At 42.0% G+C, this 18,146-nt stretch overlaps 2 protein-coding genes and 1 long non-coding RNA gene across 4 annotated transcripts in view; 2 read left to right on the top strand and 1 right to left on the bottom strand.

The window, feature by feature from the left end:
- LOC116320990 (nuclear factor 7, brain-like) overlaps positions 1 to 18,146 on the bottom strand; it is a 1,074,516-nt gene that overhangs the window by 336,093 nt on the left and 720,277 nt on the right. The window lies entirely within an intron of this gene.
- Positions 1,653 to 7,681, top strand: LOC120438457. The gene is made up of 3 exons (XR_005611926.1): positions 1,653 to 1,686; positions 7,269 to 7,301; positions 7,400 to 7,681. It is a non-coding gene; the product is annotated as an uncharacterized LOC120438457 (long non-coding RNA).
- LOC116335269 (scavenger receptor cysteine-rich type 1 protein M130-like) lies at positions 9,356 to 10,102 on the top strand (the record flags this gene model as incomplete). The annotated part of the gene is made up of 2 exons (XM_031758917.2): positions 9,356 to 9,713; positions 9,792 to 10,102. Coding segments are annotated over 2 exons (669 nt in total), but the record flags the coding sequence as incomplete, so codon positions are not given.

Below are 18,146 nucleotides of genomic sequence, written 5' to 3'. Positions count from 1 at the left end.
CGCAGTTTTTGGCTTTCCCCATATTTCAAAAGTGCTTCATCTCTTTGCTATGACTGTCGGCATAATTTGCAGATGATAATGGTTGTAGCCGCTGCGATGCTTTCGACCAAAACAGGCACAGCTTGATGACATCAATCACATGCGCTATCGTGATAGAGCGATATAGTCAAAATCTCTATCGTTGGCCAAATTTATATCGTTTCTATCGTATATCGTTTATATCGCCCACCCCTACATCAGATGAAAACATTTGTTGTAAGATTCAGATAATTATTTGTTAAAAGCGAGACATTTTAAATGAGAACTAGAAAGCGAAAATTTCTGAAGAAATTTTAAGTGTGCCTATGCTACTGTCGGATCAGTTGTCCAAAGACATCAGGATGTATGCGGTTTGAGCAAAAAACTGTTGAGTTTTAAGCAGAGAGTCATCAGCTGTTACTGTACTCAGCTGTTAGGGCCGGTTGCTACAGTAACTCCTGTGAGTGGCAGGAGGGGATGGGACACACACACACACACACACACTGCCCATCTCTGTCTGACCCCAACTGCAAACAGGAATTGAGCTCTGAAACAAATGCTTGCCAAGAGAAAACTGTATGTCCGATCGCAAAAATTCTTTCACCGTGAGTGCCAGGAACTTCCAGACTACAACATATTAAATTTTCATGCCTTTAGAGTGTATTATACTGACGTGGTGACAGTGTAAAGACACCCTTCGATGTTAAGTTTGAGCTGAAAATTGAGAGCAGTTTTAGAATGGTCGTCTATGGGGGACAGAGAGGGAGGAGGCTGCGCTTTGATGGCATTTGTGAGAAAACCATAATTCTGATCTCGATAAGAAACACATTGGATGAAAGAAGACAACGATAGCTACGTTTTGATGTATAAGTTATTGATGTAGGGCCCGATCGAGACGCCCGATTGAGCCGCACGAAACGATGTAACATACGTGGGGGTCGTCTCAAAGCTGCGGGCCGTGAAACGGTTCATAATTTCAGGCGGAAGAAAAATAATAAGGATAATAAATCTGTCGAATAGTGTAGATAACCTGCTGTTAGTTTGATATTTTGTCCTAATCCGCTTGCCGTACCTCCGTGTAGGTCTGTGTATGTTTTGAGTGGTACAGGCAGCATTCCGTTGTTGAATCCAAGCATGTAAGTTCTCTGCCGCTCTGCTGGTTAATAAAACCACGTTAACTGAATCTACTGCTTCATCATTATCATCCTGGTGAACATACAACATGGTGTCAGAAGCGACGGAACACGTTCTTCGTAGTTGACGGTATTTTTTTTTCCCGTCTCAAGTCTATTTTGTGGGTGCATTTTTATCGTATTCGGACTACAGCCGATATGGCTGGTTGCTGAAAATTGGCGCATTTTTGAGCAAGAGTATGACATTTTTATAGCGGCGGCACACTCTGACAAGCCAGCGTGCACACAAGCCTACATATTGCTCAACTTAGCTGATCCCGAAGCTATAGAACGGGAGCGGTCTTTTGTTTACGCGCCAGAAGTGAGAGAGCCCGGCGATGGAGGACGAGTCCTCATTCCTGCAGAATCGAAGGAGGATCCTGAGTGCCTCAAAAGGAAATTCAAAGAAATGTGCAGCCCACAAACCAACGTCACGATGGAAAGACACAAGTTCAACACGCGGAATCAGAGGACTGGTGAGACTGTTGAATCTTATGTAAGTGATTTACGGATTAAAGCAAAAAGCTGCAGATTTGGTGATCTGAGTGAAGAACTAATAAGAGACAGACTAGTTTGTGGCATCAACAATGACAATTTAAGGAAAGTGCTACTGCGTGACAGTGATTTAACACTAGCAAAAGCCATATCTGTCTGCCACATTCATGAAATGACTGAAGAGCATAATAAAACACTTGCTTTTCCTCAAGAATCTGCAACAAATGTTGATGTGCTCCAGCCCAAATTTACAAGAAAGCACAGAGGAGATAAAATGAAAATACAAGGAGACAGGTCTGAAACACAGCCAGTGTTGGGAAGGTTACTTTTAAAATGTATTCCACTACAGAATACTGAATACATGCCCCAAAATGTATTCTGTAACGTATTCCGTTACGTTACTCAATGAGAGTAACGTATTCTGAATACTTTGGAATACTTAATATATTATCATGCTGTTTACAACTACATGAATGTCCTATTGCTGTGATTTATTACTGTTACTGAAGGTCCGCGGCTCCGAAACGTAGTAAAGGGACCTCTGGCTAATACGTCGGGTTCGTGTCGGGCTGGTAGCCGAAAAATAGCTTTACTTTGTTGTCTGGGTCAACTTTGCTTGCCAGAGACAGAGAGAGGCGTTGAAAGGCTTCTCCAACTGAACTTATTTTTTCCGGAGGAAAACACGAACACAGTGTACAGTTGAGTCTTAATAGCTTACTTACAAATGGGCTCGTCAGGCACTCTTCTTGGCTGCTGTGGTTATTATTATATTTACATGCTTCCAGCTCCCGTTTTTGCTCCGTGACAGCTCGGACTTTTCCTTGTCTCCCTCCCTCGCTCACAGACACATAACGTGTATGGCAGTCCATTCTCCCTGCAGCACGGACTACACTGCCCAACAGGCTACATGCTTTAGAGCTATGCCTGTAGCATTCTGCCTTTTAGCTTAGCACAACAACAACAACAAAAAGCGCTCTCTCACCCAGGAAACACGCAGAGAGAGCGCGTCACCCTGTAACCATGGCAACCGTAACACTGCCGCCTGGAACAACAGAACGTAGCTGTCAAACAAACCCAAACAGTCCTGACCCGCGACAATATGAAACAGGAAAGTACCGCCGTGTATTCCATTTATTTCAACAAAGTAACTGTATTCTGAATACCACCTTTTTAAACGGTAACTGTAACGGAATACAGTTACTCATATTTTGTATTCTGAATACGTAACGGCGGTACATGTATTCCGTTACTCCCCAACACTGAACACAGCATATCACTAACTGTACTAACTGTGGGGGCGCTCATGCTGCCAAAAAGAGTAAATGTCCGGCTTTTGGGCAGCAGTGTCATGCATGCAAAAAGTGGAATCATTTTAAGAAACGGTGCAGAGCCATTCAGCCTACCCAAAATGTAACAAGACACAGAAAGTCAGTTCATCATGTGGAACCAGACCAAGCTGATGACAGCGGAGATGACACAGTCTACGTTGATGGAATAAACCTGTAATATGCAATCCATGCGTCTGATGTGCATGTGGAACACAAAGAGGAAGTTTTTGTCACCGTGCAGATTAATGGGATTCCTGTTGAGATGAAAGTGGACACAGGTGCTAAATGTAATGTGCTTCCCAAGAAAACGGTTAACATTATAAAAGCAGATAAACAAATGAAAGCGCACCCCAAGTCTATTAACTTAGTAGCATTTGGAGGCAGCAAGATTCAAACCTCAGGTGTAATTAAGCTGCAGTGTTTTCTGCATGGACAGTCACATGTGCTATCATTCTTTGTTGTTAATGAAGATGTTCAGCCAATATGGGACTATGTGCGTGCAGAGAAATGGGACTTGTATCATTCAGCAATGATGTCCACCAATTGAGCACGTCTGCAGATGACCTGTCAAAACAGCTTATCACAGAATACAGTGACTTATTTTCTGATGAGCTTGGAAGGTTGCCAGTCACCTATCGCATGACACTGAACCCAGATGTGAAACCAGTTGTTCGCCCAGCACATCGCATCCCCTTGGCCATGAAAGACAGAGTCAAGGCAGAGCTGGACAGGATGGAGAAATTAGGCGTCATTACTCCCGTCTCAGAGCCGACAGACTGGGTGTCTTCTATGGTAGCCACCAACAAGAAGGGCAAAGACGAAATCAGGATATGCATAAATCCTCGAGATTTAAACACCGCTCTGAAAAGACCACACCATCCCATGCGCACAGTAGAAGAAGTGGCTGCATTAATGTCAATTGCTACTGTGTTCTCTGTTTTGGATGCTAAGAACTCTTTTTGGCAGGTGTCATTGGATCAGAATTCATCCATGCTGACCACCTTCAGCACTTGTTTTGGTTGTTACAGGTTCCTCAGAATGCCTTTTGGTCTTAATGCTGCCAGCGAGGTGTTTCAGCGAGCCATGGAGCAGATATTCGCTGGGTATCCATGTGCCATCATTGTTGATGATATACTCATTGGCGGGAGAACCATGAAAGAACATGACGACAACCTGAGAAAAGTCCTTGATCATGCCAGAAACTAAACCCATTAAAGTCCAAATTCCGGCTGAATCAGGTCAGTTATGTCGGACACATTTTCACAAGCAAGGGAGTTAAAGCAGACCCTTCCAAAACAGCCGCAATCAAAGAGATGCCAGTTCCAACGGATGTCCAAGCCCTGCAGAGGTTCCTGGGGATGGTCAATTATCTTGGAAAATTCATTCCAAACTTCAGCCATCTGACAGCTCCTCTGTGACAGCTCACACACAAGGACAGCGAGTGGATGTGGGACACACAGCATCAGCCTGCATTTGACGCACTTAAGGAGCACATGTCTAATCCACCTGTTCTGTCAAATATGATGTCAGCAAACCTGTGACACTAACATGCGATGCATCACAGTATGGTCTTGGTGCAGCTTGCTTACAGGGAGGGCAACCTGTAGCATATGCTTCACGTACTCTGACAGACACTGAAACCAGATATGCTCAGATAGAAAAACAGCTATTGGCTGTTGTTTTCGCATGTACAAAGTTTCATGACTACATTTATGGCAAGCCTGTGGTCGTAGAGACAGACCATCAGCCACTGGTCACCATACTAAAGAAACCTATTCATGCCGCACCAGCCAGATTACAGAGGATGTTGTTAAGGCTCCAAAAATACAACATCATGCTCACATATAAATGTGGAAAACACATGTATCTGGCTGACACGCTGTCTCGTGCTCCCAGCAGATCCACTTTCCAGCAATCTGAAGAAGAGGACAACTTTGATGTCATGACGGTGAGCTGCATCTCTTCTTCATGCCTGAAGGAACTTAAAGGACACACAGCTCAGGATGAGACACTGCAAGCACTCAGCTCGTTCATCAAACATGGTTGGCCACAACGACTCCACAACCTTCCCACGGCAGTTCATCCATATTTTCCTTTCAGGGATGAGCTGACTGTGGATGATGGCATCATTCTTAAAGGTTCCAAAGCTGTGATCCCAAAATCACTGCAAGGAGATCGTGGCTCAAGAGTTGGGAGTTCGCCTTGTAATCGGAAGATTGCCGGTTCGAGCCCCGGCTCGGACAGTCTCGGTCGTTGTGTCCTTGGGCAAGACACTTCACCCGTTGCCTACTGGTGGTGGTCAGAGGGCCCGGTGGCGCCAGTGTCCGGCAGCCTCGCCTCTGTCAGTGCGCCCCAGGGTGGCTGTGGCTACAACGTAGCTTGCCATCACCAGTGTGTGAATGGGTGGATGACTGGATGTGTAAAGCGCTTTGGGGTCCTTAGGGACTAGTAAAGCGCTATACAAATACAGGCCATTTACCATTTATTATTCAGTATGCATTAAACTTTATATCCGGTTAGGGATGTACTAAAGAAGGGGGATATAGATAACCTGCTATTAGTTTGGTATTTTTTCCCAATCCGCTTGCCGTACCTCCGTGTAGGTCTGTGTATGTTTTGAGTGGTATAGGCAGCATTCCGTTGTTGAATCCAAGCATGTAAGTTCTCTGCTGCTCTGCTGGTTAATAAAACCACGTTAACTGAATCTACTGCTTCATCATTATCATACTGGTGAACATACAACAAATAGTAATAAGTGTGCCATTACATAGGCACACTTAATAAGAAAGAAAAGTATTTCTTTGTGTCCACCTTTCCCTGTTAATGCCCTACCTGGCCCCCTGGCAACACTTTGCTAGACCCGCCCCTGCACAGTTACCAGCTGTCAGCTACGTAGAAAAGGATCCTGGTGTTATTTGTCTCTCAGAAACAGTTCATAACTTCCCTTCAACTCATTCATGTCACCTAAAAGGTAAACCTGTTTCTCCATCACCTGTTCAGCTCTGATGAGTCAGTAAGGACATCTCCTGGTTTCATCTGCATGTTTCCCTCTCACCAGATAACCAAACTGATATCATGACCAGCAGCTTTACAGCTGTGGCTCCAGCAAACATCAGCTGATACTAGAAAGTAATATTAAATCATTCTAACAACAGCTGATCAAGCTTAAACGTGCTGCTGTTGTTTAGCGTGACATTTGCTGGTTTCCTCTTTCTGGTGCAAAGTGAGTGATAAATAAACAAGAGAGAAAAGCTGATCAGCTGATCATTGATCAGTTTCATGACTGAAGTAGAAACAGGAGAGGGAGGGGGAGAAAATGAGAGAAGAAGAGACAGCTGTGCAGCAAAGACACAGAATAACTCCAGCTTTGTGTCTTTTTCATTGTAGCTGAAGTCCAGAACAAACTGTGTTCCTTTTCAGCTCAATACGAAATGCGCAATATTTTCTCTGAATACGAGATGATTCCGTTTTTTACCAGACGGTTGTAGACTCTACTAACTAACCTTATGAATAAAATAAGATAAAACAAGTTCAACATCAATAATATCACAGCACCCGCCCAGCAGTATATAAACTTCGTCATGCTAGCTAGTACGCAGTACGAGTTATTGTAACTGACTGTAAAAAGTCAGTATAACGAAAATAAACTCCACTTAAACTTGGTTTATATCTGACCCAGATAGACTGCAGGTCATAACTTCTTACCTGAAGTTCAGTTCACCGCCTCGGGTCTCTGCTCCTCCTGCCTTTCTGTCATCCACCTGCCAGCATGTTGCATCTGCTGGCCTCCACCAGCAGATGCAACACGCTCCACTAATGTTACTGAATCTGTGGAAGCTCTGCAATAACCACCACCAAACAATTGAGTTATTTTTACACACAACTTCTGGCCAATCCACCACGTTTGAGTGTTTATACCGTTACGGGGAAAAAACTGGAAAAAAAACCCCATCGGCCCATAAAAACGAAAAATCACCAGTCCAGCTATGATCGGAGTCCCATTAAGCTTTCCCTTTGTGCTGTCTATTCAGCCGGAGGTTTCTTCCTATTAAGAGGGAGTTTTTCATTCCCACTGTCATCATGTGCTTGTTCATAGGGAATCGTATGATTTACGTTGGGTTTCTTTTCCATATTATTTTCCAAGAGATTTTGAAACAACGTTAAGAGGCTTGGAGATTTTCAGGTGAGGACCTCTGAAGGACGCAGCCAAGAGAAAGAAAAACACAAAATGATGGTTCTTTCATTTTCTCCTCAGGACTCCAGGCTGAAGTAAAACACAATTCAAAAGGTAAACAGAGAAATCAAAAATAGTACCAAAATCAAACTCACTAGCAAATTTCACGAGGAATTTCCCCTCTTCACTGAAACTCTCTGCTTTCTGTTCAGAGTTTTTGAGGTTGGTGGGAGGAGCCAGTCGCTGTGCAGGCACACTGGAGCTGAAGCATCAGGGAGAATGGAGACCAGGCTTTGGTGGAGATTCCTTTCAAATGAAGGCAGCAGCCGCTGTCTGTGAACATCTGAACTGTGGCTCTGCTGTTTCTTTACGAAGGATAGAGATGTCCTATTCCATATCTATGTGGCTACTTAGAGAGGTATGTCATCCTTCTGATTATGGTCTGCCAAGATGTGTACTGTCATGGGGTGGTTCTTCAGTCCGGGAGATCACCTGTTCAGGTAAGCCAGACTGGTGACATAGATGACGTCACCAGTCTGTGACATCATCTAATGTTTCTGTTTCTCCTGTTTCTGCATCTTAGCTTGATGTAGAGTCACTATTTAGTTTCTTTTCATATTTGTGGATTATTATTTTGATTTTTTTTGGCGGGGGGGGGGGGGTTGGCACGGTGCTCTGTGTATAAGCAGTGTGTTTATTTAGAGTGAATGGAACAATAACGGTAAATTCCCGTGCTCTCCCGTGACTCCCGTGTCGTGTCTTCTCAAAAAGTCCGTGTTCTACACTCTCGGGTGTCCACACACTTCGTGCTTGCTTTTTGGGATTTTTTTTTGCTATTTTCTGTTATTTTATTGTTTTTAACTTACTTTCTGTACTGTTCTGTTGGTCCTGTGGTATTTTAAAGTGCTTTATAAATAAAATTGGATTTTCATCATGTCATTAGAGCTGTGAGTAAGAAGCATGCTCACTTCATACAGGTCCTTTAAATACACTCCACAGCACTTCTTGCAGACAATAACACAACTGTTCAAAATAGTTGAAAAGCTACAGTTGTTGTTTGTCTGTTCATATTAATCTCTGGCTCTCTTCCACAACCTGTCTTCATACCTTCACCTCCACCTGGTTACAGCAGATGGCTGCACCTCCCTGAGTTAAACTGAATTTAAATTCATATTATGCATAAAATTATGGCTGACTTTGCTCTGAGCACTACAGACAACTATTATTCTCCATCTCTCGCTAACCTTGGTGCTTTAGTGATGGCCTGTCCTGCCCTGTGTTTTTTTTTTCTAATTAACTGCTTGTATATTTAAAGTCCCTTCAATTCAGTTTTATTTATTTAGCGCCAAATCACAACAGTCGCCTCAAGGCACTTTACATTGTACATGAAGACCTTAAAATAATACAGAGAAAACGCCAAAAATCTGACAATTCACTATGAGCAACTGCTTGGTGACAGGGGGAAGGAGAAACTCTGTTAACAAGAAGAAACCTCTGGCAGAACCAGGTCAATGACAAGTAACATGCTGTGGAAGAGAGCCAGAGAGCAGAAGTATCTCATAATTATGTCTTGATGCATCATCAGGGTAAGTTTATCCCAAGTGACTTCTTCAGTCTCATCAGTCAGCTGAAACTGAAGTCAGTTCGATGAGTGACAAAGCATTTCTTCCACTGAAAACGTCTCGATGAACAGAATCAACCTTTTGGGGTGTCTCATAATTACATGCAGAGGAGTGTAAAACCACACAGTGAGTGAAAAGGCCACAAGTATGCCCTAGTCTAAAAAGCAAGTGCTCTTTTGGGGAGTTTTAATACTATGAGGTACTAAAGACAGGAAAGGCCAGCTTAGTTAGCTTTCAGTGTCTCTTCACTACTTTCTGCTCTCCTCATATCTCTGTGTTTCCCTGTCGAGGTAAGTTTCCCTTTCTGGAGTTCCGTCTTTTGTTCAGATTGGGTAACCTGCTGTATTCTGCTGATCCGAGTGTCATTAAAGCTCAGTGGATGTCTTGGAGTTTGTCTCAGATTGTCTGCATTTAATGACATATATCGGTATGAACTGTGTGTGTTCTGATGTTAATGATGATCTTATGTTGAAGTTGTGCTGAGTAGACTTTGAATCAGTGAAAAGTTGTTTGCTGACCTCTTCTTCTCGTGTCTGCTGTCTCTGATCTCTGTCTGTTGGATCTTCTCTGATCTCTTCAGACTCTGTGAGGCTGCTGAATGGGACCAGTCTGTGTTCAGGCAGACTGGAGGTCAACTACAACCAGTCTAACCAGTCCAAGCAGAGCTGGACCTCCGTGTGTGAAGCTGATTTTGACCAGCAGGATGCAGAGGTGGTCTGTAGGGAGCTTGGCTGCGGGCCTCCCTCAGCCCTCCAGGGGGCGCTCTATGGAGATGTGGGGGCTCCAGTGTGGAGCAAAGAGTTCCAGTGTGAAGGCCATGAGTCTGCTCTCCTGGACTGTAGGAGCTCAAACTCTACTAGAAGCAGCTGCTCACCAGGAAAAGCTGTTGGACTCACCTGCTCAGGTAGAAGAGCAGCTGCAGCTTCGATTTGCTTCAAACTCACTTCATTTTTTTACTGATGACTCTCTGCTTTCTGTTCAGAGCCTATCAGGTTAGTGGGAGGAGCCAGTCGCTGTGCAGGTACACTGGAGTTGAAAATAGGAGAGTGGAGACCAGTGGATGGACCTAACTGGGCCCTGAAGGAAGCAGCTGTTGCCTGTAAACATCTGGACTGTGGCTCTGCTCTTGCTATAGAAGATAGGCAGTCCTCAGACAGAGCTGTGTGGAGGATACCATTGAACCTTGTTTGGAGTGGATCCCCTCTGAGGGAGTTTGCAAGATCCGCTATCTCTTCCACCGTTTTGTATCTCACATGCTCAGGTAACCACGACACTTCATCATTTGTTACATAAGTAGGTGGGTAGAGTAGACAGTGTGTGTTTCATCATGCTGACTTATGAGAAATAACTCTTTATTGTCATTGCACAGTTTTACCTACTACAATAGTACAATGAAAACTGGTCTCACGTTGGCACTACACACAGCACAACAGGACAACAACACAGTAACTTAACGTAATAATTAAAAAGAAATAACAAGATTGAGTGCATGACAGCATCTTAGCTTAATAAATACAAAGAATGAGTGTATGTTTTATTGCACATTTTTATTATTATTATTATTATCATTATGATTGTTGTTGTTTTTGTTGTTGTTGTTATTATACCCCCCCCCCCAAAAAAAAAGGTCCAGGGAGATAGCCAGTCCGATCAGCTGTTAGCACTGATTAGGGCTATTGCCCTGTTGTAAAAGCTGGGTAAACACCTGGTGTCACGGTCTGGCTGGGAGACCGTGGGGAATGGGGAAGGAGGACCCAGGCACGGTGCTCTGTGTATAAGCAGTGCGTTTATTTACAGTGAATGGAACAATAACAGTAAATCCCTGTGCTTTCCCGTGACTCCCGTGTCGTGTGTTCTCAAAAAGTCTGTGTTCTCCACTCTTGGGTGTCCACACACCCCGTGCTTGCTGCCCTCCGGTGTTCCACGCTCCTCCTGAGGGGAAATAACAGAGGCAGCCGTCAAGACACTTAATTCCAATAGGCATACACTCACACACTTAACTAAGCTGAAGACTAACGTGGAGTCTCATGGAACGATCCCGCGTCGGTGGGAGCTCCAAGACTCTCCTAAGTAGCTCCCCCGACGAGCCCTGATCAGCAGCAGGTGTGTGGCTTCGGGTGTGGCCAGTCCGCCAGCAGTGAAGGCGCCCGCAAACTGGTGTTCGCAGAAACACCGGCATCCGTACACACACACACACCGAGAGGAGTGGCAGCACCAAAAATACATATAATATAACATAAGTCCATAACTGCTCAGAGATCCTGGGTCGCTCTGACCCAGGACCCTGACACCCGGTGTCCTGGGAGTGTACAGTCCTGTAGGATGCTGCATGCCCTCTTGAGACAGCGAGTGCTGTACAGGTCCTTCAGGGGGGGAAGAGGATGTCCAATGATTTTTTTTCTTTTTTCTAACATGTCACTAAGTGTGTGACGTAGTTATTATTTTTTTATTTATTTATTATTTTTTAATTAACATTTAGGAATCACTGCACAATATCATCAACTTCAGCAATTTGTCACTACTTGTATTTTTCTTTTTTTCTGTATTTAAACAACTAAAATATCCATATGAAAAGAATGAAAGAAGAAGAAAAAAAGAAAAAAGAAAGAGAAGCAAAACAGAAAAAATAAATTAATAAATAAATAAAAAATACAAAAGAGAAAAAAAAGGCATGTAGGGAGTGTATTTTTGTTTCCATTAATATAACTAATATTTCCTCTAGTCTTCTAGTAGTTAACAAAGTCAAAATCTAAAGCAAAAACTGGCCTGCGTTTTTTTTTAATATAGTCCATCCATTTCTTCCATCGTGTTACAAACAGGTCCCTCTTGTAGTTCACATCTGCTGTCATTTTCTCCATTCTGTAAATGTCCATTGTGATGTTCATCCACATGTTCATAGATGGGCTCTCAGAAGAAAGCCATTTTTTTGTGATGGCTTTTTTGCCTGCTGCCAGTAAAATATTAAACAAGTATCTATCGTTCTTTGTCCATCCTTCTGGCATAAGTCCAAAAAATAGTGTTTTACTTTCCAAAGGTAAATAAATATCTTCCAAACGTCTCTTGTATTGCTGCATGTATTCCCTCCCAATAAGTTTTAATAACATGATAGTCCCAGAAAATATGATAGTGATTTGCATGAGGGTTACCTTCATAGTGATATTTTTGGTGAGGTGTAATAAAATATCTTGCCAGGCATTTCCACCCAAACTCCCTCCAGCTCTGTGAGCTGCTACATTTCCATTGATATGCCCATATTGTTGTCCATTCCTCCTCCTTTATCTCTATTCCTCCCTCCATTTACCATTTTGTTTTGATATATAAGGTTGAGTGTAATTTCATATTTGTTAATCCTTTATAGAGGTCACCTATAATACCTCTGTTCTTATTTGAACTGTATGCCCTTTTAAATACATCTAGCAGCTGTTTACTTAATTCAGCCTTAGCTTTTATCTTTTTGTTGACAAAATGCCTCATCTGTAGATATCTATAAAGATCCTGTGTTTCTAATGAATATTTATCTTTCATTTTATCAAAACTAATTAGTCTCCCTTCCTCCATTACCGTACATAAAGCTGTTAATCCTTTATTTGTCCAATCTTTGAATCTGGTGTCCAATTTATTTGGAGCAAAATGTGTGTCATATGCACACCACTTAAGAGTTGCTATATTCTCTTCTAGTTTATATTCTTTTATTACTGTTTCCCAAATTCCCAAAGTCAACTTGATCCATGGATTTTCAATAGTTTTTATTAAATCTTGCAGGCTGCTGTCTGCTATAATAGCTTGTATGGGGATGGAAGTCAGACCCTCCTCAATGACTTTCCATTGAGCAACATATGAAGGATTACACCAGCATATCATAGGCCTTAATTGTGCTGCCCAATAATATTCCCTAAGAGAAGGTAAGCCCCACCCCCCTTTTCCTTTGTTAAGTTGTAAGGTTTTAAATCTAATTCGGGGCCTTTTTCCTTGCCATATGTATCTTGACAAAATTTTATCCCATTCATTAAATTGTTTCTGGTTAATTTCTATTGGTAATGTTTGAAATAAATATAATAATTTAGGAAGTATATTAATTTTAATTGAATCTATTCTCGAATATAAACTTAAATATGGAATTAGATTCCATCTTGATATATCTTCCTTAATTTTCTTTTTATTGGTAAGTAATTTCATTCTAATAGTTCTATAAGATCCTTAGGTATTATGACTCCCAGATATTTAAAGTACTCTGTTTGCCATGCTAATTGGTACTTATTTTTAATTTCTTCTGATGGAATATAATTGTATTTAAGCAACTGTGTTTTACTCATATTAACTTTATATCCTGATAGTCGACCAAAGTATTCAAATGATTCCATTAATTTAGGTAGAGAGTTTGATGGTTGACCCAAAAATATTAAAATATCATCTGCATAGCAGGCTAACTTATGCTCCTTCTCATGGATATTAATACCTTCTACTTCTTTGTTTTGCCTTATATATTGAGCCAATGGTTCCAGATATAATGCGAATAATAATGGTGAGCACGCACAGCCCTGCCTTGTTCCTCTTTGCAGCTTAATAGTATTTGATAGGTAGCCATTAATTTTAATCCTTGCCGTAGGGTTATCATAAAGTGCCTGTATTGTCTTAATTATAATTTCATGCAAGCCAAATCTATGCAAGACTCGGTAAAGAAAGTTCCAATCAACTGAATCGAATGATTTTTCTGCATCGATACTGATTACCATTGCTTCTATTTTATTCTTTGGAATATGGTTAATAATTTGTAATGTCCGTCGTACATTATCTTGTATTTGGCGCTCTCGATTGATCAATAGATGGACAAATGAAAATATTGTATTATGAACTCTGATCCTATGTAGCAGAATTAGATTATTGTTGCACATTAGATTAATGTAAAATATATACTATAGTTCACACCCCACACCCCCAATTATTTTCAGTTTTTAATTGAAAACTAAGCAGTTTAATGTCTCATTGCAGTTAGAAATGGAAAGCATGGTACCAAAAAAAAGCAATTAGAGTTAAAAAGAAACAATTAAATCAGTTTATGGAACAAAATGTATTCTATTTTTTTTTTCTTCTCAGAATCAGTGATTCAAGAGTGTTAATATATATATATGTATATAATAATGATTTTAATAATAAAGATCATAACTGGGGTCATACGTGAGTAGGCAGTCCCTGTGGCAAAGGGATCAGTCTAAAAACAGAAGTTAAACAATGGCACAAGGTCATACATGAGAGAATAACTGCAATACTGGAAAATGCTGGAACATTCATTAAAGTGCTGAGACAGACTGAGGGACATATGAAGCGTGGTTTTATGTATAGTGGGAGAGTGATTAACTGACGGCACAGAGTTGTGCCAGAAAATTGGCATATAACAGAAACAAAGGGAGGAAGTAGAAGTGAAGGTAATAAAACAAGTACATTCAAAACAAAACAGGAAGTGACTATACTGAAACCCTTTAGATCGCTGCAATAATGCACCTCATGTTTTACCCTAAACTGTCTGTAGCAGGAAGATCGTTTTAAAACAACAAAGTGCAACTTCTACAATTAAACTGGATCACACATTCTACTTTTAAAATGCTACCTGGGAAACAAGGACAGTGAAAGGAGCAGCTGATAGAAAGCTGGACCATATTTCAAGACATCCATGTTGCTGGTTTCCCAAATCGGCTTGTAGACCTACTTTTGGTGCCTCTTTTAGGCATCCCAATGAAAATATGAGTTAGGATTGATTACTCACTTGCTGTAGTCCAGTTTATGTAGTGAACAGATCACTGTAGGTTTGATGTTGTGAAGTAGAGACACAATCCCAAAGCCTTACTGGTTGGATTATGCCCTGATATCTGCTGGTACAGATGACACTTGTGTGGTTCTGCTTTGAAAGCAAAACAAATGTGACGACGATAAAAGTGGAAAAGCTAAAAGCATGGCCATGACTGGGTGATAGCAGGGGACCACACTCGTGTCAAAGTGTGTGTTTAGGATTCAATAAAGATAAAACTTTAAGAGTGTATGCGTGTCCCTGCGTGTTAGTGTACAGTAGCAGTGTCAGCAGTGAGATAGCATTAGTGAGGGTAGGGGAAATGTCAGCCCATCCATCAACATGACATCTGCAATCTCGCCTCCTCTCTGTCTCTCTCTATTCGCTTGGTTCTCATTCATTCGGTTACGCTATTCGGAGCTCTTTCTCCTCCTCCTTACTTCTCTTGCATTATTCCTCTCACATGCGTTCTTTTTAGTTTTCTTTATTCACTCCTTTAAATCTCTCACTTCTCTGTCTCTACCCATCTCCTTCCTATTTACCTCTGTTATTCTCTCTCCCTCTTTTTCCCGTTCTCTCAGTTGATACAGAAATCCATCTCGTTTGTGTGTCCCAGAACAGAGCAGACGGCAACTTATTTGTGTGTGTGTGTGTGTGTGTGTGTGTGTGTGTGTGTGTGTGTGTGTCTGGTTTTTACATAAAAAACAATCAGATGCTCAGAATGTGGCTGCCCTTTAAAAAAGCTCTATACCAAGCTGCTTTTTTGGCTGAGCAGAGCACTTTCAAAAGTTGAAAACAACTGACCTTTTTCACCAGAGCACATGTGACATCAACTGTTGTTTTTATCAGATGACTAGTCATCACAAAAACCGAGTACTGCAGTTTCATTTATATTTATATATATGTCTCAAAAGATGGGTGTGCAAGCTGTTGATTTTCTGCATTTATTGTGGGTTGTCAGCACACCACCTGCCTCGGTTGTGGTGTGGGTATGCATGTAATTTTGCATTGTTTCTACAGAGAGGATTCAGCACATAACTTATACAGCCTCAATCTTGAATTCTCAGCTACATTAATACCCTATACAACATGCTGGCTGTGACAGGAAACAAAATATATATTTTAAAATCCCCTTCGGTACTTGGGGGACACAGGAGAGTGGATTTCTGGGGTGTTATGATGCTCCTCACAAAATGTATTCTAACCTTCTGACTCATCAAAGTCGCCACTGTCACGGTTCTGGGTGATTTTTGACTCAGCAATTTCAGTTTCTTGTATTTTGGTATTTTCCGGTATTATGGTTTATGTTCTGATTCTTTAGTTATTGTCTTTTGAATATTGTGATTCTATGTTTCAGTTATTCTGGTTTAGGGTTTTGCTCTTAGGTTTCGTGTCTTATGCCCTCGTGTTTACTGTAGGTGTCAAGTCTGCGTCTTGGTGTGATTGTTTCCCGTTTCCTGTCTTATTGTGAAGGCCCGTGTCTCATGTGAGTGTTTTCAGTTTTGCTTCCCCTCTCTCGTCTTGTCAATTACTTCCAGCTGTGTTCCCCACCTGTGTGTAATCTTCCTGTGTTCTTCTGTGTGTATTTATTGTCACGTCTACCCGTGTACTGGTTGCTGGTCTGTCTGTGTATCTGCTGTGTGTTCTCCCTGCTGTCCACCCTCAAGTGCCTCTGCTCACCCTCCGTCATGTTTGTGTTCATGTTTGTGTTCATGTTTGCTGTTCTGTGGTTTAGTTTGTCCCAGTTAAGATTAGCTTTAGTTCCGTTTTGCCATTTTTTTTTCACTTTGTGCTTTATTTTGCAATAAACTTCCTTCGCACCTCCACAAGTGCCTGCACTTGGATCCTCACTTATTTTCTCCACATGGCTCATCCCTGTAGCCGTGACAGCCACCTTTTGGCAGATAAACACGCCCATGGCATTCTTTCTACAATAGAAATAAAATATTCTTCAGAAAGTTCTTCCCACATCTGTTGCAATAGTTCCCAGAAATGTGTGGCACTTGTAGGTTGCTTTGGTTTCCCTCTTCTGTCCAGTTCATGCCAAACCAGCTTGATGGGGTTTAAGTCTGGAGACTGTGCTGACCACTCCATGTTTTCAAGCTTACCATCTCGTTCTTTTTTCCTGAGGTAGTTATGGCATAGCTTGGACTTATGTTTTGGGTCATTATCTTACTGTAGGATGAACCCCTGACCCACCAGGCACATACAAGATGGTACTGGGTGGTGCTGCAGAATTCTGTGGTAGCCATTTTGGTTCAGGGTGCGTCTCACTCTGTAGAAGTCACTGATTCAGGATCCAGCAAAACAGCCCCAGACCATCACACTTCCTCCTCCATGTTTAACAGTTGATCCCACACATTGTGGAAGCATCCTTTTGCCTACTCAACAGCATACAAAGAACCTGCATGATGAACCTCAGATTTCCAGTTTTGATTAATCAGTCCATAATACTTTCTTCTAGTCTTCAGAAGAGCTCTTTTATGGCCCGAGGCGTGCCTCTTTGCCTTATTTTGATGTCCTGCCAGTGGCTTTCTTGCTGCAACTCATCCTGTCAAACCTGCTGCTCAGTCTTCTCGTCACAGTTGAAACTGAGACTTACTTACTACGACCACTATTAAGCTGTGCTTAAAGCTGTCATCCCGTGAGCCACCTATCACACAAGCTGTTAACTCTCAGAAACCTGTCCACTGATTCAGCTGTGGCTTTGGGTCAACAACAAAAACGTTGCAAATCAAATACATCTGCTTGTGGCTTGAGCTGCTAGGGTCTTGGGGTGTAGCACTCCTTCTTTGGTGAAGAGCTGAATTTTGGTTGTCCAACTCTAGATACTGGCTTGTTGACTTGGTTCAGACTGTGAGCCACAGCCAGGCAGAATCTTTTGAGAGCCATCAGTTTCTGGTTCATTAGGGCACACTCCTTCTTGTTGACCAGCCAAGAGTTCAAGTCAAGGATGTATCCAAACAGCAAAATATGCCATCTCCTTAACTTGGCCATTGTCTTACAGATGTCAGGGCATGTCACAAAGCTCAATTCCTCCCATATACTCAGTATTTGCAGGGATGAGTGATGGGCATGGAACAGCGATCTTTGCGTTGTCTCTTTGCCTCACCGTTTACAGTTGAAAGAGGCATCATCCCACAGGCATTGCTCAGAAGGTAGACACATTTGTTGTCAAACCATTTTACTGCAGTCAAGACCTTCACCAGACCTATAATCATGAGCTCCATGGCCCGTCTTTATAAGATCTTTGTCTGCTATCAAGGGAGCTCCACCAGTGCGGTTTGGTTGTACAGTACCAATGCACCTGAAAGTGTGTAAGTTCTGGACAAAGCTGAAACTTATGAAGAACTGCAGTTCTTTTATGGTTTTGCATAGTGTTCTCATCACTTTGGCTCCTGGAAATAGCTTCTCTTCCTATTTACAGAGGACGACATTGAAGAATGTGGATCCCCCTTGATACATAAGCTAGCCGTGGATGATGCCAGATGAACTTGCTTGGCAGAATAGGCCCGCTTATCTGGTTTGTTGGAAAGATACTGGTAGAGAGTGCCA

This window comes from Oreochromis aureus, linkage group 3 (assembly GCF_013358895.1).
Source record: "Oreochromis aureus strain Israel breed Guangdong linkage group 3, ZZ_aureus, whole genome shotgun sequence".
Classification (NCBI taxonomy): domain Eukaryota; kingdom Metazoa; phylum Chordata; class Actinopteri; order Cichliformes; family Cichlidae; genus Oreochromis; species Oreochromis aureus.
Note: the sequence above shows the minus strand (reverse complement) of the source record. Positions and strands in the feature narration are given on the sequence as shown.